This window comes from Candoia aspera, chromosome 2 (genome assembly GCF_035149785.1).
Source record: "Candoia aspera isolate rCanAsp1 chromosome 2, rCanAsp1.hap2, whole genome shotgun sequence".
Taxonomy (NCBI): domain Eukaryota; kingdom Metazoa; phylum Chordata; class Lepidosauria; order Squamata; family Boidae; genus Candoia; species Candoia aspera.
In genome coordinates this window covers 125113824-125139934 of record NC_086154.1, presented here as the reverse complement: position 1 = coordinate 125139934, position 26111 = coordinate 125113824, and the positions used below count along the sequence as shown (strand labels likewise).

At 39.0% G+C, this 26111-nt stretch overlaps 1 protein-coding gene across 2 annotated transcripts in view; it reads left to right on the top strand.

Annotated features, from left to right (window-relative positions):
- SARNP (SAP domain containing ribonucleoprotein) overlaps positions 1 to 25695 on the top strand; it is a 74301-nt gene extending 48606 nt beyond the window's left edge. The window contains exons 10-11 of one of the 2 annotated variants that reach the window (XM_063293528.1): positions 22186 to 22275; positions 23835 to 25695. In XM_063293528.1, the coding sequence (XP_063149598.1) occupies positions 22186 to 22275; positions 23835 to 23876 (132 nt within the window). In that variant the 3' untranslated portion in view covers positions 23877 to 25695. Of the gene's footprint in view, positions 1 to 6278; positions 6655 to 22185; positions 22276 to 23834 lie in introns of those variants that run through there. The other variant, XM_063293529.1, reaches the window with a different exon arrangement.
- Positions 25696 to 26111: the final 416 nt, after the last annotated feature.

Genomic DNA, 26111 nt, shown 5'->3' with positions numbered 1-26111 from the left:
TTTGGGCATTTTGTGTAACAGAGTAGGTATATCATAATAGCTTCTTGATTGTGCCTGCCCCATTCACAGTGTATGGGCAGTGTGTAACTGTTCATGTTGAATATTTTGCAAAAGTCTTATCTAGGGCCATGAAAGTGAGAGTAATCTGTTTCAGGAGATGCATATACTATAACTAATTTCCTGTCACTTCAGTTCCACCATTTGCTGTTGACTGTTGTTCATATAGCTGATGCACACACACACAAAACAGTGTCCACTAGGGAAAAGAGCAACAACATATAAATATGTTAGGACGAATTTCAGAAAGGTGGTGGGTGACAGCTGTGAATCTGAGGATTAGAGTGTTTTGAAGAAAAAACTATCAGTTGCTGTCATTCACCCTCCGGATATGAAATTGGAAGCCAGCTACTTGTGAGTGTTTCATAACCTTTACCTTTTGGAGGTCAAGGCCATGCCATCATTAATCTACCATCGCCTGAAAGCCTGGAGGCTCTGCTTTTCATCCTACCATCCGTCATGCTGCAGTGGAGATAGAGGAGTAGTGGCCAGAAGGGTTCCTTTTGAAATATATGCCTTCCCATTGGCTTGTAGAATTCAATTCCTGATAATGTCTTGTGGTTTTTTAAAGGGATACCTGAAAAAATTCATAGGCTGGAGCTGATATTTTTTTTTTCCTGTATTACTTATAATTGAATATATTTGCAGAGTACACAACTGATCTGTTGAAGTTGCTTTTGTGCTATTGATTTGATACCAACTTATTATGGGAAAAAACAAGATTTATCTCAATAGCAGCTAGAGCTTATTACTAAGAAATGAGGCCAATGAATTTCGAAACCTTAGTCTTTTGAATGGTTAAAGAGGAAATAATATTGAGTATTTATTGGGAGTGTAGAAAATAATAATTCTGTATGATTTAATACTGTATGATTGTTTTACTTATATCGCCCAAAGTTGTCATAGTGCTGGGCAGCCTTATACATTTCTAAAATAAAAGTAATAATTCATGATAACAAGCCAGGCAAAACATTTATAAATTCTTACTGTTTCTATTTTTATGTTATACTTAGAACTTAATTCTGATACAGTAGGAGAGTGAGCTGATTTTTTATTATTATTATTATTTATTTCAGTAGGCCTAGTCTTAAATTGAAAGGATGCTTTATCATTTGGGTGGCTAAACTGAGACTCTCTGAATTGTGCAATTTATGATACACAAATAACTTCCCTAGATATCCTTATTAAATTTCTGTATTCAGTAATTGTTGTAAGAACTTGAATTAGAACTAAAAGTACTGGTACTTCAGAGGTAAATCCTGCTTTGTACTTTGATATATAAATCACACTAACCATCTGAGAGGACTTTCCTTTCAACAGTTCATTTGAGCCAAGTATTTTTTTATACTTCAAATGATCACTGAAAATTATAATTGAAAATATATTCTCTGTATACTAGAAGGTCAGTACTTAACTGCCCTAATTGTAGAACAGTCAAACACAACCAAAAAATGAAGTTCTTGAATTATGTATGCATAACTTTTGGAATTTGGTTTCTCTAGATTGTAATTGTCTGAGCACTATTTTATTCTGAAAAAAACTGCACAGCAATTGACAACATTTAAGGAAATTGACAGGTGCATTTACATTTTTATAATGCTTACAAACATGGTAGGGAAAGGACAGAAATTGGTTACTCCGTGTTTGCTGTCTGTTTTTATTTCAACTCCGAATCAAATGGAACTGAAAAAATGTCAGAAATTTCCAAGAATATTTAGATCTTGGAACAATACAGCATTTTTAGTTTATTTTAATGTTGCCTAGAGTCAGTTGATCAGGCATTTTTTAAAAAGATTATCTCACTTTTATTGCATTGGGTAAAGTGTTTGAGCTAGTGGTTCTTTACTAATCTCAGGCAAGCTTGAATGAAGTTGAGTTTCTGTTTCAATTCAAACCTTGCTTTAGACCTAATAGAATCATAATTGCTGAGAGAAAGAATTATAACCTAGATATTTCTCTTAGACCTCTAGTGGCTTTGGTAATACTGACTAGTAGTAGTATTCTTGATTTGGGGGCTTTTCTTTTGCCATTTCCAGAAGTTGGTACTGTAGTGTTATTTCTTAGTTATATGGCAGTTGCATCACATAGTTCCTTGGATATGCCTCTGATTGGAGGTTCATCAATAGCAAATGATAATCAGCTTTACCTCTTGTTTTTAACTAAACTAGTTGTAAGGTACCAGAGATATGTTGGTATACCATTGGAAGATGAGACCCCCAGGTCGGAAGATGGTCAAAATGCTACTGGGGAGGAACAGAGGATGAGTTCAGCTAGCCCCAGACATGATGACGCAGCTAGCTCAAAGCCGAAAGGACGGCTAGCGGCCGACGGTGCTGGTGGTGAACGGCGAATCCGATGTTCTAAGGATCAACACACCATTGGAACCTGGAATGTAAGATCTATGAGCCAGGGCAAATTGGATGTGGTTATTGGTGAGATGTCAAGATTAAAGATAGACATTTTGGGCGTCAGTGAACTGAAATGGTCTGGAATGGGCCACTTCACATCAAAATGACCACCAGATCTACTACTGTGGACAAGAGGACCACAGAAGAAATGGAGTAGCCTTCATAATTAATAGTAAAGTGGCTAAAGCAGTGCTTGGATACAATCCAAAAAACGATAGAATGATCTCAATTCGAATTCAGGGCAAGCCATTAACATCACAGTGATCCAAATATACGCCCCAACCACAGATGCTGAAGAAGCTGAAGTAGAGCAGTTCTATGAGGATCTGCAGCACCTACTGGACAACACGCCTAAAAGAGATGTTATTTTCATCACAGGAGACTGGAATGCTAAGGTGGGCAGTCAAATGACATCTTGAATTACCGGTAAGCATGGGAGAACAAAACGAAGCAGGACATAGGCTGATAGAATTTTGCCAAGACAACTCACTCTGCATAACAAACATTGTCTTCCAACAACCTCAGAGACGGCTTTATACATAGACTTCACCAGATGGACAACACCAAAATCAGATTGACTACATCCTTTCCAGCCAAAGGTGGCGGACATCTATACAGTCGGTAAAAACAAGACCTGGAGCTGATTGTAGTTCAGATCACGAACTTCTTCTTGCACAATTTAGGATCAGACTAAAGAGATTAGGGAAGACCCACAGATCAGCTAGATATGAGCTCAGTAATATTCCTAAGGAATATGCAGTGGAGGTGAAGAATAGATTTAAGGGACTGGACTTAGTAGATAGGGTCCCGGAAGAACTATGGACAGAAGTTCGCAACATTGTTCAGGAGGCGGCAACAAAATGCATCCCAAAGAAAGAGAAAACCAAGAAGGCAAAGTGGCTGTCTGCTGAGACACTAGAAGTAGCCCAAGAAAGAAGGAAAGCAAAAGGCAACAGTGATAGGGGGAGATATGCCCAATTAAATGCAAAATTCCAGAGGTTAGCCAGAAGAGATAAGGAATTATTTTTAAACAAGCAATGCGCGGAAGTGGAAGAAGACAATAGAATAGGAAGGACAAGAGACCTCTTCCAGAAAATTAGAAACATCGGAGGTAAATTCCAGGCCAAAATGGGTATGATCAAAAAGAAAGATGGCAAGGACCTAACAGAAGAAGAAGAGATCAAGAAAAGGTGGCAAGGATATACGGAAGACCTGTATAGGAAGGATAACAATATCGGGGATAGCTTTGACGGTGTGGTCAGTGAGCTAGAGCCAGACATCCTGAAGAGTGAGGTTGAATGGGCCTAAAGAAGCATTGCTAATAACAAGGCAGCAGGGGACGACAGCGTCCCAGCTGAACTGTTCAAAATCTTGCAAGATGATGCTGTCAAGGTAATGCATGCTATATGCCAGCAAATTTGGAAAACACAGGAATGGCCATCCGATTGGAAAAAATCAACTTATATCCCCATACCAAAAAAGGGAAACACTAAAGAATGTTCATACTATCGAACAGTGGCACTCATTTCACATGCCAGTAAGGTAATGCTCAAGATCCTGCAAGGTAGACTTCAGCAATTCATGGAGCGAGAATTGCCAGATGCACAAGCTGGGTTTAGAAAAGGCAGAGGAACTAGGGACCAAATTGCCAATATCCGCTGGATAATGGAAAAAGCCAGGGAGTTTCAGAAAAACATCTATTTCTGTTTTATTGACTATTCTGAAGCCTTTGACTGTGTGGACCATAACAAATTGTGGCAAGTTCTTAGCGGTATGGGGATACCAAGTCATCTTGTCTGCCTCCTGAAGAATCTGTATAACGACCAAGTAGCAACAGTAAGAACAGACCACGGAACAACGGACTGGTTTAAGATTGGGAAAGGAGTACGGCAGGGCTGTATGCTCTCACCCTACCTATTCAACTTGTACGCAGAACACATCATGCGACATGCTGGGCTTGAGGAATCCAAGGCTGGAGTTAAAATCGCTGGAAGAAACATTAACCATCTCAGATATGCAGATGATACCACTCTGATGGCTGAAAGCGAAGAGGAACTGAGGAGCCTTATGATGAAGGTGAAAGAAGAAAGTGCAAAAGCTGGCTTGCAGCTAAACCTCAAAAAAACCAAGATTATGGCAACCGGCTTGATTGATAACTGGCAAATAGAGGGAGAAAATGTAGAGGCAGTGAAAGACTTTGTATTTCTAGGTGCGAAGATTACTGCAGATGCTGACTGCAGTCAGGAAATCAGAAGACGCTTAATCCTTGGGAGAAGAGCAATGACCAATCTCGATAAAATAGTTAAGAGCAGAGACATGACACTGACAACAAAGGTCCGCATACTTAAAGCAATGGTGTTCCCCTAGTAACATATGGCTGCGAGAGCTGGACCATAAGGAAGGCTGAAAGAAGGAAATGGATGCTTTTGAACTGTGGTGTTGGAGGAAAATCCTGAGAGTGCCTTGGACTGCAAGAAGATCAAACCAGTCCATCCTCAAGGAAATAAAGCCAGACTGCTCACTTGAGAGAATGATATTAAAGGCAAAACTGAAATACTTTGGCCACATAATGAGAAGACAGGACACCCTGGAGAAGATGCTGATGCTAGGGAGAGTGGAGGGCAAAAGGAAGAGGGGCCGACCAAGGGCAAGGTGGATGGATGATATTCTAGAGGTGACGGACTCATCCCTGGGGGAGCTGGGGGTGTTGACGACCAACGGGAAGCTCTGGCGTGGGCTGGCCCATGAAGTCACGAAGAGTCGAAAGCGACTGAACGAATAAACAACAAGTTGTAAGGTAAGGGATGTCCTGAATCAGTGTCTAGAAGTATAATAGATTAGATAACGGTAAAAAACTTGATGTTTAATCCAGACAAGACGGAGATACAGTAATATGTGAAAGAATGTAGATCTGGCCTTGGGAAGGGGGAAGAGAACAGTGAATCTTTAAGAGAGGAGAAATGGCAACTCAGTCCTGAGAAAGTGGAAGACATGGGGAAAAAACCTCAAAATAGCCCTGCTTTGATTTTGTTTGGTATATGGTGGGGCAGAGAACATTTCTGAAAGGCTGTCAAGATTTTGTTATCGTACTCTACAACAATAGTTCACTGTATAAACATTCCTAGAGTCCATGCTGCTTTTTATTTTTTTTTTACCTTGCCTACCTTGCAGGGCTGACATGATAGTGAGTAGATTGTCTGCCCAGATGAGTGGTCTCCAACATGAAAGTTCAATATGTAGTTTGGGAGTGCTCCCAGATCCATCACTGTCAGTGAAACCACAGAGATCCTCAGTGGCTAGAAGGCTGTTAAAAAACTGGCATCAGTTATACATGCTCTAAAAACATTCCAGTATTACTTCTTGAGTGAGATGGGTGATGAATAAATTTAATATATAAATAAATAAAGTAAAATACAATAAATAGAGCTAGGTAGCTAACAAGGACTAGTTGATATAGTCATGTGATACCCTGTTTTTCTCATCTGTACTGGCTTCTGGTCAATTTTGGCCTCCCAGCAACTCTTTTGCATCTTCCAAAGAAGTCCTGAAGTTGGTATGGCTAAAATGTTGGACAGATTTGGAGGAATTTAAGGGTAGAAGGCATGTTGTAAGGAGGCTTAAGGAATCCATTTTATTTTAATCCAACATTGGCCTGATTTTTTTCTCCCAGTTCTAGAATGGGGTTTATAGGTGTCTCAATGTCTCAGGTGTCCCAGTCCTTCCAAGGCCCTAGGTATCAATTTTCCCCTTTAAGCTCTCTCTCCCTCTTACACACACACAGCAGGCTTAAAACATTTTTTTTAATCCTGACAGGTCTGATGACATCACTGTTGCAGCCCCTGGGAGGCCTAAAAATTAGATTATAGCCCTGATTTCAAGAAATCAATTTATTTTCTTTCTTTCACAATCTAAACAGACCCTTGTTAGCTTACAGTGAGAACACAAAATAGATAATAATATAGAAGAGTTACCTGAAGCACACTGGAAGCATCATATCCCAAATGCCCTCCAGAAGAGTTCTGTTTTTAACTTCTGGAAGGCAGATAATTAACCAAATGAACCTCCAAATGGAAGCCATACCAGAGGGCTGGCCCTACTATGGAAAAATAGTGCTTCCAGGCTTCACCCCTCCTCCTCTTAGGACTTAGCTTTGAAATCTTACACACCTGACTTATATTGGTAGCTTTTAAATTTTTAAATTTGTTTCTTGTTACTCGGTGTTTAAATATATAATTAACAACCCAGCAAGTTGCTAATGATTAATAAAAATGACTTACAGGTAAAAAGCAAAAAAGTTAAGTTAGTTTTCTTTTCAGACTTACAGTGAGGCTTACATCATTTTCATAGAAACGTATCTCTGTTTTTAGCACCATAGGATCATAATTTGATTCATTCCTAAACTGGCCTAACTCAAGGAAGAGGTGGGCAATGTGATATATTATAGAATATGTTCTTTTGAATTGTGGAGCAAAGGTCCTAATAAAGTGAAGATGTATGTAGGCTCTGATGTATCATTCCATGAGACACGAATGTACTTTGCCTTTTAGAAACACAGTATCTTCATTTTATGATGCTGAAATATTCAGATACAGAGAAGCAAAAGATTGAGCTCAATTATGATAGGTTCACAATGTGCCTTGCCTTTTCTGCCCATCGGACTCTGTGATGTATCTAAACAAAATTAACAAATTCTACTTTATATAGTGAAAAAAGGATGCTATTCACATGTACTCTGTATTTTTCTCACTATAAATATGTATCCTAGCATTGATGGGTAACAGAAAAGATGTTGCTTTCTGAAATTGGAAATTCATAGAAATTTACATAGGTTCTACAGAAGACGAGTAATACTGTTACTCATCTTCTGTAGAACCTATGTAAATTGCTATGAATTTTTTTTAAATCTAGCAGTCAGAGTTTGGTGTATTGGTTAAGGCAACAAGCTAGAAACTGGGAGACTGTGAGTTCTAGTGCTGCCTTAGGGAGAAAGCCAGCTGGGTGACCTTGGGCCAGTCACTCTCTAGGAAGTAGGCAATGGCAAGCCACTTCTGAAATCTTGCCAAGAAAATTTCAGGGACTGGCCCAGACAGTTGCCAGGAGTCAACACTGACTTCTATGCTAGTCTATGACCATAATAAAGATTTGAACACTGACTTGAAGACACCAAAACAAAACAAAAAAAGTCAGTTTTAGTCAATATAAGCATGAAATTAATATTCATGAATGAATTATTAGGACTGTGCAACATTTCAGATCTGATTAGACAGCAGTGCTTCAGAACACATGGGTGCATGAATACAAGCTTTGGTCTTATTAAACAGTTGTGTTTGTTTCCAGGATCACATGGTGCAGCAAAAAAACCCCTATAGCAGCTGCACCATCCTGGAAACATGTGGCTACTTTAATGAGTTGGAGGGTGAGGCTGCATTTGTGTCCTCCTGTGTTCTGAAACTTTTCTTCCCAGTTGAATCTGAACCATTGTACAGCTCTCTTAAGTATATTAGACTTCTCTGTCATTCAAACTGGTTGTGTTCTTTTTGAGATCCTTGAATATATACATCCAGTGGCTGTAGTAGCTTGATAATGTAGTGGTTAGAGCACCGCCTTTGGAGTGGGAGCCTGGGGTTCAAATCCTGTCTGTACCTACCTTACCAGTAGGAGTCCTTGGGCAAAGACCCCCTAATGCTTCACCTGCCTATCTCAAATATGAGAGTGACCTGAACTAAGAGAGTCATGCCGGCTCAGACGTTGCCCGGATTAACAAGGTCCGCGTCAGATGTTGGGGAACCAGGACAATCTGACAATAAGTGGGCTACTGGAACAAACCATACATGGACGAGACAAGAGAACCTGTAATTGATGGAATGCTGCTACAACAGCAGACCTAATGAGAGGGGATATATGAAACGCATGAGGGAACTATGGATGGACTGAAGACCTGCATCCCCACTGAGAAACAGTTAGTTACCCAATGCTTCAACATAGTGAAGAGGAAGCTGCTCTCACAACTTGAGATAGACCAACTACGCATTATATCCCAGACTCGAGAAGACCCGGAAGGACAACTGGAGGTGCAGCCAACACCTGAAGCTGGAATGTCGCTGCCACCCCCTCCATTACAGAGCACAGCAGCTGATATGAGGCAAAAGATCATGCATAAACTAGCTTCAGTCAACTCTTGAGACCAATTACCCAGGCTCAGTGGAGAAGTACCATCAGATAGTATGCTAGCAGATGCCAATAGAGCCCTCACAACAATCCCTACTACCACCATAACTCAGACCAATGAACTGGTATACGCTACAGCCACTGTAATCCTGGAGATGCTTGGCTACACGATCAAGAAGAACAGCAATACATACCTCCCCTGGAAAATGAGGTTGGAGGCTAAGATCAAGGCAACTCGGAGAGAAGTTAGTCAGCTGATGGAAGTACAGAAGGGTGTGGAGATTAAGGATAAGACTTGGCTACTGAAAAAATACAATGGCCTGACTGCATCTGAAGCCCTAGAGACTGCTAAACAAAGGCTCTCAGCACTGGCTACCAGGCTGAGGAGATACACTAGAGAAGCAGAGGCCAAGAAGATAAATGCCCTGTTCGCCAAAGAACCGTCCGAGGTGTACTCCCAACTGCAGTGCAACAGCACAGTAACAGCAGAGCAACAGCAGAAACTGAACCATACTGGAAGAACATATGGGAGAACGGGAAGGTACGTAACACCAGTGCAAAGTGGCTGCAGGACCTGAGAGCAGACCACACCAATCTCCCAGAACAGGAACCAGTCACCATCACAGTAGCAGACACCCAACAGCGGGCCAAGAACATGAAGAGCTGGACAGCACCTGGTCTGGACATGATCCACACCAACTGGCTAAAGAAACTAACAGCAGTGCATGAACACCTAGCAGCACAGATGAACCAGCTGCTAGCAGCAGGCTCCCACCCAGACTGGCTAACACAAGGTAGGACAGTGCTGATCATGAAAGACCCCAACAAGAGAACACCACCATCCAACTACTGGCCAATAACCTGCCTCCTCACAACATGGAAAGTCCTATCAGGCATCTTGGCTGCCAAGCTGCAGGACCATATGGGCCAGTACATGAGCACAGCTCAGAAGGGCATTGGGAACAACACCAGGGGCTCCCAACACCAGTTGCTCCTAGATAGAGCAGTCGCCTAAGACTCAAGGTCTAGACAGACCAATCTGAGCACAGCCTGGATTGACTCCAGGAAAGCCTATGACTCAATGCCACATACATGGATCTGTGAATGCCTGGCAGTATACAAAGTCAACAGGACACTAAGAACTCAGTGGCACTGTGGAAGACAACACTGGAAGTCAGCTCAAGTCAACTTGCACAAGTGACCATCAAGTGCAGCATATACCAAGGTGATGCACTGTCCCTGCTGCTGTTCTGCATAGGCTTGAACCCCCTCAGCCAGATAATCACAAGGACTGGATACGGATACAAGTTCAAGAGTGGGACTACATCAGCCACCTCCTCTACATGGATGACATCAAGCTGTATGCTAAAAGTGACATTGACTCGCTAATCCACCAGACATGGATCTACTGTGAGGACATTGGGATGTCATTCAGACTGGAGAAGTGTGGCCAGATGGTAGTAAAGAGAGGGAAGGTAGTTAAGACTGAGAGGGTGGAACTTCCAGTGGACTGCATAGCAGACATACAGACCAGCTACAAGGATCTTGGTATCCCACAGTCATATGGGAACCATGAGGAGGAGGCAAGGAAGACAGCAACATCCAAGTACCACCAAAGGATAAGACAGGACCTGAAGAGCCAGCTCAGTAGGAAGAACAAGATCCATGCCATCAACACATATGCCCTGCCAGTCACCAGATACCCTGCTGGTATAGTGAGCTGGACAAAGGAGGACATGGAGGCTGCCAGTGTGAAGGCCCAGATGCTCCTCACAATGTATGGAGGTTTCCACCCCAAGTCCAGAGGTGGAAACTATACACCAGCCAGAAAAAGGGTGGGTGGGGTCTGGTGAGTTCAAAGCCACAGTCCTGGATGAAGCAGGTACTGGCCAATCAACCAGGTATTGTGGTAGTAGACAAGGACCAGAAGACATCAGTGGTGATAGATGTAGCAGTGCCAAGTGACAACAACAACCAGGAGGAAGGAATATGAGAAGCTGGAGAAGTACTGAAAGAGGAACTAGAGAGGATGTGGAAAGTGAAGGCCAAAGTGGTCCCAGTGGTGGTAGGAGCACTCGGGGCTGTGACTCTTAAGGTGGGAGAGTGGCTCCAACAGATTCCAGGAACAACATCAGAGCTCGCTGTCCAGAAGATGCAGTGCTGGGAACAGCTAAGATACTGCACAGAACCCTCAAACTCCCAGGCCGCTTGCAGAGGACTCGAGGTTGAGGAAGATACATATCACCCATAGGGGTGAGAAGGAATTATTTTTTTTATAAAAGCCAGGATAAAAATATTATAATATTCCAAACTGTCATCCCCCTCATTTTAGATGTTTGACTAGATGAATTAACTCCATGGCAAAGTCTTAAAATATTACATCCCAAAATATTACTTCACAGAGCTGTGCAGCACTTCAAATTTTCAGGTATACATATATTTTCCTGGGATCACATTACAGCTATGGAGAGCAGTTGTGCATTCCATGAAAAAAATGCAACTGCTTTAAAGAATTGTTGATGGGCGCTACATGATTATCTCCATGGACTCTAAAATACTATTTTTAAATCTGAAGTGATATTCAGCCCTAATAGTTTCCCTTCCCAATGAATTTGAAATCTTTAGAGCTTTGTAGTCCAGAAAGATGGAATAATCACCGGGGGCAGGGGGGGATCCCTAATCTTGCTTACTAATTGCAAGTGATTACAGAAATATAATGGAATACTATATAAGTGACAAAAAGGGAAACAGCTTAAAGGATCTGCCATGGATTAATTCCTTATATTTATTTCCATTGTATGCTTTTTTTTGTTTTGATAATATGATTTTATTCTTGCTGCTTTGTCTCCTGTTTTAGTTACTATATTTGGGTAGTATTGGACTTTTTCTCTTCCTGATTTATGAGATGTTCTGAATTCCTTTCAGTGGAAAGCAGACTATTTTCTAATAATAAAAAGACAAATTCTACTACCTGAAGTATTTTTTCCTTTCATTTGTAAGACTCCTATAAAAAAATTATAGGTATCAACAAAGTACAACAATATCAAAATCATAAAATAAAGCCAACTCTGTAAAAATGGCAAAAACAAATTAAAAGTCAATGTGATTGTGCAAAATAGTGCAAAACCAAACAAAGTACAGTAAAATGAAGGGCTAAAACAAGATTTAAAGCCCTATCATATTAAAGGAAATAACATTTTAAAAATCAGCTCTACCCCCAAGTCCCTGTCACCTTTCTCTTTTGACTGTGTTAATTCTGGACCTTTTTCCATGCTGCTGATTCTTAACATTTCATAATAGTAGGTAGTACGATTTCAACTAGTTATATAAGTTTAAATATTGATGGGCTTGTCTTTTCTCTTTACCATATCATTCTTCCCAGGCTGAATCAATAGGATTTGGGGTAGAATAGGACAGAGATGCCAAAAAACTCCTCCCAAAGCAGTTAGCGTTTGTAATTAAACTGATAAAATGTTGAGATTTAGAGATTGAGTTGCCAGGTATCTTACGTGCCTAAGAGCAGTTTTGCCTTATTTAAGTACCCACTTGGGGCTCCATACAGCAAATGCCTATAAAATACACTTTTCTCAACCAGAGGAATGCTTTGATCTTGGTAAGATCAGAAATAGGGTTCTTGTGCTGACACTTCGCTTCCTTCACGATGATCAGCGGTTAGATTTCATTTTAATCTGCGGTAAATTTCCTTCTGTCCACTAGTAAGATGCACAACAACACAAATGGCCATGGAGGTTGCCCCATGAAATAGAAAAGAGTCCTGGATTTACATGGGAAAAAGTCTTAGCTATAGCACATTTAAACATGAGTCACAGAATTGCATCAATGATAACATATCCACATCCCTCGGAAACAGTTCTGAACTGCATCCCTGTATTTCTACAGAATGGCTATGTGTACTGTGTGTATAAACTCTGCTGTTACGCACCATGTTCCTTGTGGTCTGACATGGATGACCTAAATATAATGACTGCCTGTTTTCTTTGCAAGGTAGCCTCCTCTCTATCTAGTCCTCCACTAAAGTTATCTGAACCCAAGTACACTAGGTGCATACCAATGATGATATAGAAGGCTTGAAAGAATCCTGTCAAAGAGGCTGCTCAGAGGGGAAGATCAAAACAAACAAAAATCTGTAGCTTTAGGTAAATTTAGAAAAAATGGATGGTTAAAAATGATTTACAAGGGCACTAATATTCACAATTTCATCTTCTTCCATACCATGAATCCATGATGATGTATTCTCTAACCTTGACATTATAGGTGAATGTCTACTAAGCCTTACTGTCAGAGAATTTATATAGTTGTTATTATCAGCCTGAATCCATCCACTGTAGGATGAAGGCCTCTTCATTGAGGGTTAGGGACTGTAACCTAACATGCTGGTCCAGTGTGGTTGGTACATAGAGGTTTCTCAACTTCCCAATATAGGGGTTGAGAGAAAATGATTGGCCCAAAGTTATTGAGCTGACCTCTGTGCCCAAGGGGAGATTAGAATCTGGGTCTTTCCACTTCTACTTCAGCATCTTCCCACTACATCATGCTGGCACTCTCCCTCCCTCTCTCCCTCCCCCCTGCTCTCTTATGAAATTGACATTAATATAATTCAGTATATGGAATTCTTAAAGGGCTGTCCATACTTCATCCATAGCCTGTTTTTTTATTGTACAGCACCCAGAGTCAAGTTTGTGCGATGGCCAGCTATATAAATGTGAGGAAGGGAAGGGAAGGGAAGGGAAGGGAAGGGAAGGAAGGAAGGAAGGAAGGAAGGAAGGAAGGAAGGAAGGAAGGAAGGAAGGAAATCCATAGTTTGTTCACTGGTATCTCTTCTGCTTGTGTGTGTGTGTGTGTTAGAATGTTTCAATGTAGTAAAAATATACAAAATGAACAAAAGCAAAGAAAGAAAATAAGAAATAGAGAAAAAGGAAGGAAATTTTTAAAAAAGCATACAATTATGTCTTCTGCTTTTCTTTCCATAGAGTAATTATCATCTTAATCATTTCCCCAACCTCTCCATCCTTCTTTAATCCCCAAATCCTGAAATTTTGTTGAAAGAATTTCTTCTTTCAACAAAAAATCCATATAAGATTTCCAATCTTCTCTTCTACATCTTTGAAACAGTTAAAAATGGTTCATTTGGAAAAAAGAGAACAGGTTCAATTATCGTGTTACCCTGGCCTGGCATGTAATATGTCACAAAATACAGGAACAGAACAAATTCTGTTAACAAGAATCATAATCAGTGACATGGGGGCCAGGGAAATAAATATTTCCACTTAGGCCTCACACTAAAATTTGTACTATTGATAAACTCATGGTCCCATGGATAATCTCCAGCTATAATAGGAACATTATGGAAAGCATTTTCATGACTGTTTATCCTTTCTTTTGGTCATATTTGGCCACATCATTTTTGCTGATTTATTTTCTGTGTATGAACCCATTGATTCAAATCTCCAGAACTGCTAAAGCTTTTTAAGGAGATTAGCTTCCATCTAGCATCAGTCTGGAAAAGAGGAGGGATGATTTTGTGTTCTAAGTTGGTAAAAGTATGTTCATCCATTTGAGATCTCCCCCTCCTAAAAGAGAATACAGTAATAAAAACCTCCCATTTGTTTATTAACTAAATACAAAAAAAACAAAAAAATACATAAAATTATATATTTAAAAAATCTTTTAAAAAACAATGTGGCCAAGAGTATTCGTACCCCTCCACTTTTTCCTAAACAATCCCAATTTGCTGTGAAATAAGTTGAAACTGATGAAAATAAATGGCATCTACCATTCTTTATTCCATAGTCCGTGGACAGAGACTTTGCTTTTGATGTACGATAAAAGTTTGCATCCATTTTATCATATAGTTTTTTATTCTGTTTTGTATAACTTACTTTTACTTATATTTAAGTAACAATTTGTAAATATGCCCTAATAAATTATTTTGAGCCTTCCTCCGACTCAGAAAGCGAAACACTTTCTGAGTCAGAGGAGGAGATAGAAACTTACTGGGCTGAAACCAGGAAAACAAAACTCCAGGATGAGCCAGCAGCGTGGGAAGAGTCCAAGGCTCTGATTGGCCAAGATTCGGGGGAGGATTTGAATCCACCAATCAGTGCGCGCCAACAACGGGCTGAAAAGCATGCAAAAGAAAAGGCAGCCCGATTGGCTGCAGGAGGGTCCAGGTGTGCGAAGGATCGGGATAAAAAGCAGCCACGTGAAGAGCGAGCTGCCGGAGACAACTGATCCTCCAAGCCTCCAGCGTTCACGGAAGAGTCCTTACCTGCATCGGAGACAGCACCTGTTGCCAAAGAGGAATCAGCGACTTTGCTCCGCTCTGAAGAGGACTTGAATCCCACTTCTGCTGCCATTGAGGATCCATTGCTCGCCGAGCCCAGCATTCTCAGTCTTGCTTCCAGCCTTGAAACTCTGCGATCTTCCAAGCGGCTTCTTCGTGCCTTGAAACTCCAGTGCCACGGTCCCATCCAACCATGCTTCGTGTACTCAGCCGTGTTCAGGTACTTCACGCCTATCTTGTTCTGGATCTGTGTTCCAGTCCAGTCTGGGGCTTCCAGCCAAGTCTAGTCTTGTTCCGAGTTCCCAGCCTTGCCCCAAGTCTCCAGTCCAGAAAATCCAGCCTAGTCCGGGGCTTCCAGCTGAATCCAGTCTTGTTCCTAGTTTCCAGCCTTGCTCCAAGCCTTCAGTCCAGAGAATCCAGCCTAGTCTGGGGCTTCCAGCTGAATCCAGTCTTGGTCCTAGTTTCCAGCCTTGCTCCAAGTCTTCAGTCCAGAGAATCCAGCCTAGTCCGGGGCTCTCAACCGAGTCTAGCCTTGCTCCAAGTTCCAATCTTACTTCTAGTCTCCAGTCCTGAGAATCCAGTCAAGTCCAGATCTTCTTGTCGAGTCCAGCTGTGTTTCCAGTGACTAGTCTTGCTTGAGGTTCAAGTTACCGGCTTCCAGTACAGTGTGGGTCTTCAGTCCCATCCAGTGTGCCAGCCTCCCAGTTCCCAGTTGGGAGGTCCTGTTCAGCTGTTTCATTGTGGCCCAGTTGCGCTTGACTGAATCCAGTTCTTCGTATTTCAGAGGACTTAATTATTGTAAATAGTTATTTAATAAAGTGTGTTTTTATATTCTTCAGCCTGGTTTCATAGTCTGAACAGGACAACTTCCTTGTTCATTCAGCTAATATAGTAAAAATAGTAATACCCTCAATCAATCCGTGGATTGTATTTCACATATGCATAAATATTGCATACATACCACTTTTCCAAACTACCCCAAATATATTCTGATTAACAAACTAATTAAATAAGGCTTGAGTGATATGACTGTTTGCTAAGTGTTCCTTAGTAGTTCTCATCAAATCGTTGAAAAATATAAAGAATTATTTTCCAGACTTCATTAGCATGACGTAATTTTCAGTTAGCAAAGGCACAAATCAAGTGTATCCACTCTCCCCTTTACTATTTGTAATCACTCTGGAAATCCTGACTACCAAGATCTGAAAAGATAAACGGTCAGGATCAAATAGTGGGATAGTTAAGACTCCAGAAGAAAATAAAAGTGTTCTTGATGGGTCATAGAAATGGCTTTTCACTGTACCTATAAATATGTAGCTTTAGAAGAGATGGTACCTGATTCAACAATAATGTATATATGAAGAGGATCTTGCAACTGGCTGAGGGATACTGGCTGATAAAGAGACAGCTGTATGATATGATTGCCAAAAAGGCAAACACAGTTTTAGGCTGTACCAGTAGCATTATAATATCCAAACTGTGGGAAACAGTAGTTTCACTCTGTGCTCTGGTGATCAGAATTGTCCTCAAGTAATATACTCATTTGATGACCATCACAGTTTAAGAAGCATTAAGACAAAATGAGAAGGTTCAAAGAATAAGTACAAGAATTAGAAAGTTAATTAAGTCCAACAGAGACAGGCTTGATAGGCTTGAGAAGAATACTGAGGGGGAATAAGATAGCTTACCTGAAAGATGTCTTGAAGAAGATGGCAGCTTCTATATTCTCCCAGAATGAAGGGACCAGAATAATGATCTTAAGTTACAGGAAGGCAGATTCCACTTGGATGTTAGGGAAAAACCTTCTAAAATTAAGAGCAGTCTGTTAAATGTCTTTTGCCAAATATGTCAAGTAGTGAATTTATATCATTGCTTTAATTTGAATTTCTCTACAGAAGACGACTTTGGACTAAATGGCCACTTCCAATTCTGTGATTCTACTTACTTACGGAAGTGACTTGTGACCTTCCCTGCCAGCTTCTCCGTTGACTTTGCTTGTAGGAAGCTGGCAGGGAAGGTCTCAAATGGTGATCACATGACCACAGGACTCTGCAACCATCATAAGTGCAAGACAGTTGCCAAGCATCCAAATTATGATCATGTGACTGCAGGGGTATTGCAGCAGCCAGAACTTCAAGGGCCAGTAGTAAGTACCATTCGTTCAGCACTGTCCTAACTTTGAACAGTCGCTGAATGAGTGGTCATAACTCGAGGACTACCTGTAGCTAGATTATACTATGCCTCTTTTTCTTTCCTGCCAAATAAGGAAGAAAAGGTGTGGCAATCATGGTAGAGAAACAAGAGTCTTAGAGTAAATTTTCATCCAGGAAATTGTGCAGATGACAGGACAGGTCCTTGGCTGCTGAAATCCCATATCCGTCTCACATTTCATTACTAAGTTTCCATCAACTTTCAGGAATGTTTACTTTTCCCAGAAAATAATTTTTTAAAAAAGATGCTAAAGGTTGATTTTAACATACTTTTCAATGCCAGTTGCCATAGACAGATAATACATATGTGCAATGTTTCTAATACATAGATTTAAAAAAAAACCCACCCTATAAAATAGCCCTGAGATTCTATGAATGCTACGCTTTATGCCATATTTCAGGTTTGAGATTCCTATATGAATAACTAGAATTGTTCTTCAGAGCTTTCTCTGTGAACAATGAAAGAAGAAAACATTAAAACCACAAGCTTCAAGAAATGTATCATTTCAGAAGGAAGGTCAGCTTCCACCCCCACTTCTCATACACAAATGCCCATGTGCATATTCCAGTATGCCCCAGGGCCACAGCAAAGCTTGATAGATGCTGAGATAGCAGAGTTTTGATAGAGGTAATTTTCCTCAGATGGGTTTCAGCACCCCATGAATCAAAACCTGTCAGTGAGGAGCTAAGGATGGAGTGAAGTTTATTGTAAGTGTGTTTGCATCTGACACTAGTATGCTAGGGGGTCAAGTGAGTGAGATCATTAGAACAGTGTTGATTTAGTGGGATTGTTACACACTTTCCCTTCAGGCAGTAAGTGGGGGTGGGGTGATAAGAGGTCACTAGAAAAATAAATAAAAAGCTCAGCTCACTACAGTCCCATCCATGCCCCATTATATATGTTCATTCATTTGAAGTTGTTGTTTGGCTATTTTTTTCCTTCAGTGTCTTTTAGGCTTTAAGAATACAGACATGGTTACCATCATTGACTTAAACAATGTGGTTTGGGAAGGATTAACAAAACCAACTTTATTGGAATACATGTAAATTACATGTTGAATTTTAATAAGAATTTCCATTATATTATGCATATTTTCCTTGTCCTATGAGTTGGTATACAGAAAACTGAACATTGGTGGGTTGGTCATACCTGCACATTAATCTTTGTGGCAGAAATATATTTTATTCATATATATTCATATATTTTAATGGCTGTACATATATCTTTTTAAAATAATCAAAAAGATGGATGCGCAGACATCCAACAGTTATACAGTAGAGGACACTACATTTCACTTCTTGTATCCATTTACATGCAGACATAAATACACTATGTAAAACATCCCTTAGGAATGCCATTAAATACAGGCGGTGCCTTTTCCCCTCTTTTGTTTCCTCCTCTTTTTTCCTTTATTTTAAAGTTTGTCTTTTCTGCCTGATTACTGATCAAGTAAGCAGAAGAAAACATTTTTAGGAGAAAATATTGAAATTGTATTTATATGTAAAGTAACAAAAATAACTAATTATTTGAATAAAAAGGGTTTTTTTTTTAATCAATCCTTGTTAAACAAGCCTGCCTTTCAGTTAAGGTGTGTTAACAATCTTGCTTGTTTGGTAAAAGCTGGCAGAATATAATTGCAGATATCCCTAATCCAATAGTTCTGCATGGCAAGGCCTTCTTTGTCTGCATAGAACAGAGGTGCACAGCCAAGAGTTGTGTTTCTTCCCCCAGGTTCTCCAAAAGTTGTTACTGGAGAATAATTTTATTAGCCATTTATTTTTAAAATAAGTTGTAATGTAAATGAAAAATCAAAATTTGTTTTTGTCCAGCACATACCTACTCGTTTTCAGAATGCTCCCCCTGCCCCCAGCATACCTCTCAACAACCCACTGTGGTCCCTGTCCAAGAAGAAATCCTTTGGGATATAGTATCTAGCACAATGCAATCAAATTTACATTTTTACTTTCTGCCCTATCTTAAAATTAAAATAAGTGGTCTCCATTATTTGGGCAGTTAGTTTGTCCAGATAGCTTTTAAAAAAAAACTCTAAATGCAAAGTGTTATTTCATTATTCTTTTTGGCATTCTTAGCCAAACTATTATAGGTCCAAAAATATTCCATGTAATATCTAGAGATCTGTCTATGTGGTCACTAAGCACTGACACTGATTTGACAGCACATAATCAAATCAGTTAATCTGCGAAAGTTAGATAATAAGAGTATGCAAACAATGGAGAATATGTTTTGTTTTAAACCTGAGACAAATAATTTAAGTTTGGAGTTTCAGCTGAATTATTCCCGGCAGAAATAACTAAACCCCAGAATATTTTGGTTGTTCCTGGTTTGGGCCAGAACAAAATTTGCAGGGGGCTTACGGGGCAAGTAAGGCAAGGCTGATGTGTTCACATGTCTTTCTCCCATCATTTTCTACATGGATTATTCCTTTCCCTAACTTCTGTTAATCACTGCCAGTGCCATTGAATTCAAGCACAACATATCCCATTGGCTTCCCCTCCCTTGATCCTCTCAGCTACTTCCTTTCTCTACCTCCCCCTAGGTATTCCTGTTACCCTTGATTTCAGGAACAGCATATCCAACAGGTCCAGAGATTGTTCCCCTTATCTTCCCAGCTGCTTTCTTTCCCTACCTTCCCTTGGTTGCTGTTAGGATTAAATTCAAGTGTGGCATATCCAATGTATCCTTCCCCTGATCTTCCCAGGTGCTGCTTTTTCCCTACTTCCACAGTACTGCTGCTGCTAGCCTTGCTTATTTCCCACTGTTCCCCCACTCCAAAGCATTTTCTGCCCAGAACATACTTGTTTCAGTTCTATTTCCAAACCAAATAGACGTATGTCAGTCCAGATTTGGACTTCCCCCTCATGACGTAATAATTTTTCTAACATAGGTATTCAATTTGAAAAAGAAAGCCTAATAAAAATGTTGACAGACTTACAGAGTTAGGCAGTAGCCATCTCAAAGACATGTACAGAAAGATTTCTGCATTTTCATGCAATAACTATTGTTGATATTATCTGAAGCCCATGCAAAATTGCTGCATTTTTAATTAAACTTTTCAATTGTTCCTATTGCCACAACTGATAAAGATGTGACAATTAACAACATTGAGCTTAATTAGTGTTATTTATGGAAAGGGCCAACATAACGAAGACAATGCTGACCCCTGTTCATGATGTATCAAGCACAATTTTGATGGCAAAAGTTGCCGAATACATTAATGATGTCAGTGAGCTTATGAGTTAATTGATTGATTTTTCGTTTTTTACTTCTAAAAGAAGTAAAGCTATTTGTCATTGCTTCGATCATTAAACTCAATCATAGAAGTTATTTGTACAGATGAAATATGAAAGAAAGCAGGCTTTATATAGTCACTGTAATCCTGTTATTTCATCAACATTTAGTGATTCAGTGAAGACCTGGCTCTTCCCCCAACATTAGGCTAGGATAGGGTTGATTCAGCAGCCACTGTGTGAGGTAGGCGGCCATGTAAGTTCTATAAATAAATAAATAAAATTTTAATATAACTTAGCTATTGACAGAGTTCAGACCCCCTTTGCCAGGGTGCTTAATGGATATGAGAGGTTTTGCATTCAAGTGAAATTAATGATACAAGCAAATAAAATTAAGCGTTTTATGTGGTTTCATTGCTATTTCCATCTTCTCATTGACTCTTGCATCCTCAAAGGCTCTTGTTACTTCTGAGCCCCTTGTTGTCTACAGTGCTAAATTATCAAATACATCAAATAGAGGGAGAAGATTGCAGATACCCTGTATGAGCTGGTGAGGAGAATTAGAGGAGCAGAGCATAATAATTGGACAATCTTTTGGAGCTGAAAATAGCACAAGAGAACCTGGATGACGTGGAAGCTCTTTAAGGTTAATAGATGGCCTTGATTATTACTGTTAGGCCAAAGCCACCGACATGGTTAAAGGTTAAGAGAATAAAAAGCCTCAGGCTTACAGGAAAATCAGCTGAAGAAATCCAAAGTACGTACATCAACCAACATTTATTTGCTCACTCAGGGTGAAAAATAATTGAAACAGAATTCATGAAGGCAAGTTAAGTGCTGCACAATTCGTCTAATGCAAATGCTTTCATTAATGGTAGCAAATGGATTAAAATAAAAATATGGCCTGTTCAAAAATAAATTTCAGGTGTACTATTTCTCTAGTTCTGCTTATTACTTTCATGTACTGAAAATCTTGATGTTTAGATTTTGTACAGTAGTTTTTAAAGTTCTGTAACATACCGGGGTTTTTTTTCTGAAATAAAAATATACAACATCTCTTTTAGGGAGTTTTCTCTGTAGTTACTGTAAAGTACTATAAAAATCACAACCTTAAAATACACATTATGTTGTCCCATTATATAGTTCCCAGTGTTTAAAACAGGTCCTAAAATGCTTTTGTCACACAAAGAAGAGTCTATGCTTTCAGCTTAAATTCTCAATTTTAAAGGAAAGTAGGTCTATATTTTTAAAATTATTAGTTCCTAAGTCAAACTGTTACCATATTTACTGGTTTAATTAACTAGGCGAGTAGTTTGGCCCTGCTGTTAGCTGTGAAAAAAATTAGCACAATAATATCAGGTGTTTGAGGCACTCATTTCAATTTTTTTTTTAGTGCCTTGCTGCTGCTAAAAGCTGGGCAAAAGGAATTCAGAAATATGACATACTGTACCCGTGTCCCATTATCACTGCATTGCACATCATCGTCTATTTCAGGTAGCAACTGCCATTTTCACTGATTCTAGATTTAGATTACAATTTTTAATGGCTAGGAAGACAACCAAAATAGAAAGAACTTGATTATTCAGCGACCCTGGCTGTTCCTTCGATCAACTTCTTTTAATTGCATATTGTCTATATTGAGAATGGTGTCACTTCAGTGTATGCAATAACTGTTAATTACTAATTTCTATCAATTCTTTGAGACTCCAGGTAGCAAAATAAGATGACAGCAATTAAAATTATTCTCTTGGCCTACATTCCAATGAAATATTTTCTTCTTTCTGAATAGACTGAAGATGATGAAAAGCTGAAAAAAAGAAAGGAGAGGTTTGGCATTGTTACAAGTTCGGCTGGAGCAGGAACCACAGAAGACACAGAGGTAACATTTTGGGTAACATCTTGGGAGCTGAGACTTTCTGTGATGGAAACAATGTCAGACCCTCCACAAGATGGCACTGTGTGCCTTTTATGCTTTTCTTTGCCCAGGCCTTGTAGTCTCATTAAATTATACTAACTTAGATATAAACCATTTTTGATCACCTGAGAAATTTGCTTCTTTTCCTCTTTAAAGATAGCTTCAGAACATTGCTCTGTGATAGAAGGTCGGATAATTTTTGAAGAACAAAATAGTTAGATTTTTCTGCCATTGCCTTATACTATTGATTTAAAGCTTGTAATAATTTAGTTTATCTTGTATGTCTACCCTTATGAGCTGCCCAGGATCATCCAGTTACCAGCACAGTTGATTTTGAATTAGGGATTGTAGATCCAGACTAATTTTCTACCTAATGCAAACGATGATTTTTAAAATGTGGGATGTATATAAGTCACGCTGCATGTATGTAACGTTATCTTATTGTCTCTTCCAGTGCTAGAAAAACCAAGACATTGCTACTGCTTTATTCATGTCGTACTTTGTAGATTCTTGATGGCAGGGATCTGCCACTATGTTGTCCGACCTATGATTCCTTCCCCTTAAACTAATTTGATTTTTCTATTCTAGTATGCAATTCTTTTGTTACAGCGACTTTGTGTTCAGGTTGATTATGCTATTAAGCTGTAATTTTGATCACAAGTAGTCTTCTTGATGTAGTCTAATTTCCCTTACGGGAGGGGAACGTATCTGGACATTGGATTGAACCCTGAGTGTTATAGACAGGAAGTTTATTTTCATTGGCATCTTCTGTGGGGCTCCGATACGGTTTTGTGCTTTTTGTTTTCCCTAGATGCTGTGGAAGCATTGCTCCACAAAGTGAAGTAGCAGCTGCAGAATGATCTGCCTGTTCCGTTTGAGTGGAGGGGGTGGCTGGGCTCTGGTCTGAGGGATTCCATGCTTGTCCGTTAGGGCACTTAGTGAGTGTGCCTGAAACAGAAAGGCCTTTTTCTTGCATTGTATATGCCAAACAACACCTTTTCCCTGGAGATTCTTGATTAGGACTTCTGTTGCCCCCTAAGCTATTTATCCTGGTAAAAATTAAGATTTATATGCCCCTGGTGTATTAACTTAGAGGCATATCTCAAGGACGCGTGAGTGTATTCAGTGCATTTGACTGTGTCCCACTCGCCTTCTCCGTGAATAGAAGAGTGTTAACCCTTTGGCCTTTTACGTTTCCCACCTCCTATTGCCTGGAAGGCTTTCTAAGCCTGTAAAATGGTAATTGTTCCAAGCAGAACTTTCTCGTATAAGCCAGCAGGATGAAGGAACTACCAGGTCACTGTATCTCATGCTTTATAGCTTAATTTCTGACTGTAGTTGGAGGCCCCGTTGCAATAGGAGTGCCTCTTGTGAAATCTGATATGAAAAATGCTTTCTTAAATGAATACTGTTACACTCCTCATAGATTTTCTACTTTTCCCTATGCCAAGACACATGCTCAGAGTTGCCATTTCCTTTGGTTTTGATTTTTTTTTAATTCATCTTTTAATTCCTATTTGCAGGCAAAGAAGAGAAAAAGAGCAGAACGTTTTGGCCTTGTCTGACGATCTTCTTCTTAGTATTTACCTGTTCAGGGCGTATGTTTTAAATATTTTTATTCTTCATCTCTAAGGAAGAATACAGTTTCTCCCTCACACAAATCTTGACTTTGTATTTCAAAGCTAGCTACTGAGTTGTGCTGTTTGCACCCTACCCCGTACTCTTTTGGACTTGAAAAGTACAGAATAAAAGTATTCTGCTTGTGTATGTTGTAACCAATTTGGATCTAGTGATAAATTCTTTTAGCCAATTCTTTATCCAAAACACAGATTGTTGCTTCTTTCTAGGGTAGAAGCAGCTGCACAAAATAAAGGATTCCCCAACTAATAAGAATTATCACCTTCAGCTCCATTTAAACTAGATCAGTAACAAATAAATCAAAAATTGTCTGAGCACTCCTTGCATTTTTATGTAGGCATTCATTGCCTTAGTATTTCCATTTTCCCATACCCTGGCTAAGAAATCCTTTTTCTCTTCCATTCATAAATTTCAATCATAAAGTTGACCAATTTCTTTTGATTGCTCCTAATCTTAGATTTTACTTGTACTAAAAGGTGAAATATTTTCTCCTTGAGATTTCATTATACATTCACTAAATGTTGGAGCTTATGAAATTATGAAATCTTAGGATGGGTCCTGTATTATCCTCCCCTAAAGGATACTTTTATATGTTGTGCAGTTATAATATTTTATATGAGTGGCCCACAGAATAGGATTAATTGCATCACCATATGAAGGTAGTAAAATAGTCATGCACATAGCTACACAGCTTCCTGGAGATGCTCTAGTGATAGTAATCTTTTAGAACTATGCCTCAAAGCTTTTAAATTTTATTTGTCATGAATACAAGAATTTCCTCCATTAAGAATAGTACCAAAAAGTTCTAAAAATGATAGGTATAAAATTATTACAAAATATGATACTCATGTTCAGGTTTTTTTTTAACACAACTTTAAATTTGTAGTTGATTTTCAAATGCAGTGTTCTATGTTTCTCTCTGAACTGAATGTATTTTGAATATCTGATGCTTGGTGTTTCAATTTATTAAAGATGATTACTTGGAGAAAACTTCTTGCCTATTACATTACCTCATCCTATTTTCTTATAGCTGATTTATTCATATGAGCTTTAGAAATTAAATGCAATTGTAGCTGAGCAAAAGTATATCTTTGTCTAGGTGATTTCATCTTTATCTAAATGTATATCAAGCTCTTTTTTAACTTCAAATAGCCTAAACAGATACTAACTTTTATTTCAGATCTGTTTCATCCTTTGTAGAAAGAAGAAGTTGTCAAGCCTTTTTTTTTGTATTTTAAAAACATTCTTAATTATTTATCAGAGGTTTTATACTGTTACTGGTTGGTTTTTGTTTTGAATGGTAATCAATTTGGGCTTTTTTGGACTTTTTTTTACCCTAATTTTCATTTGAAAGATGATTTTTCCCTCTTTATCTCATAGTTAATTCCTTTTATCTAAATTAAACAATATATAGAAAAATAATTCGCAAGATTCTTCTTAATCTGATACTGGATTTATGCTTCATTTGTGTTTTGAAAGTCTGTTCTACAGTATGCCTGTGCTTTTCATTATTTATGCCGTCTTTGAGCAACAGTCTAATGATTTATTTGCTATTTAGCACTAGGGTGATACAGTGTCTATTATATATCCTAAAATTCTTATTTTTTGTGTTGAATTTCATAACATGTCTTTTACTCATTATTTTTTGACAATTGGGTTACGTGTTTTGAAAGGTTTTGTAGGATGTATTGAAACCAGTGCAACATTTCATTCTTGGTTTCATAATAAAACTGCTTCTTAAGGAAATACATTCCATGCCTCTTTGATGCATCAGAATTTTTTTTTTTATGTTTATATCTACTGTCATGTATTATAGAGCTATAAATGATGCATATAGTGGTCATAACTGGTTCTCAATAAGAGAACCCCTGTTTTTGTTGGAACATGAGTGTCTCTCTAGATACTATAGTTAGCTCCCTACATTCCTGTTTAAAGAACCAGACTTTATACTTACATAAATAACGATACTAGCTCCTTCTACTTATGGAACAGATTTTCCCACCAAATGAGGAAAGGGTGACTCTGAAAGTGTACAGTGGAATGAGAAGTTGATCTGCCTTGAAGGATTGGGCACCCTCTTGATCAAATACATAATTTTAGAAGAAATGAAGGAGATCATGGGAAAGGATCCTGCTGTATGGCTCTATGGATTTTTTACTTTG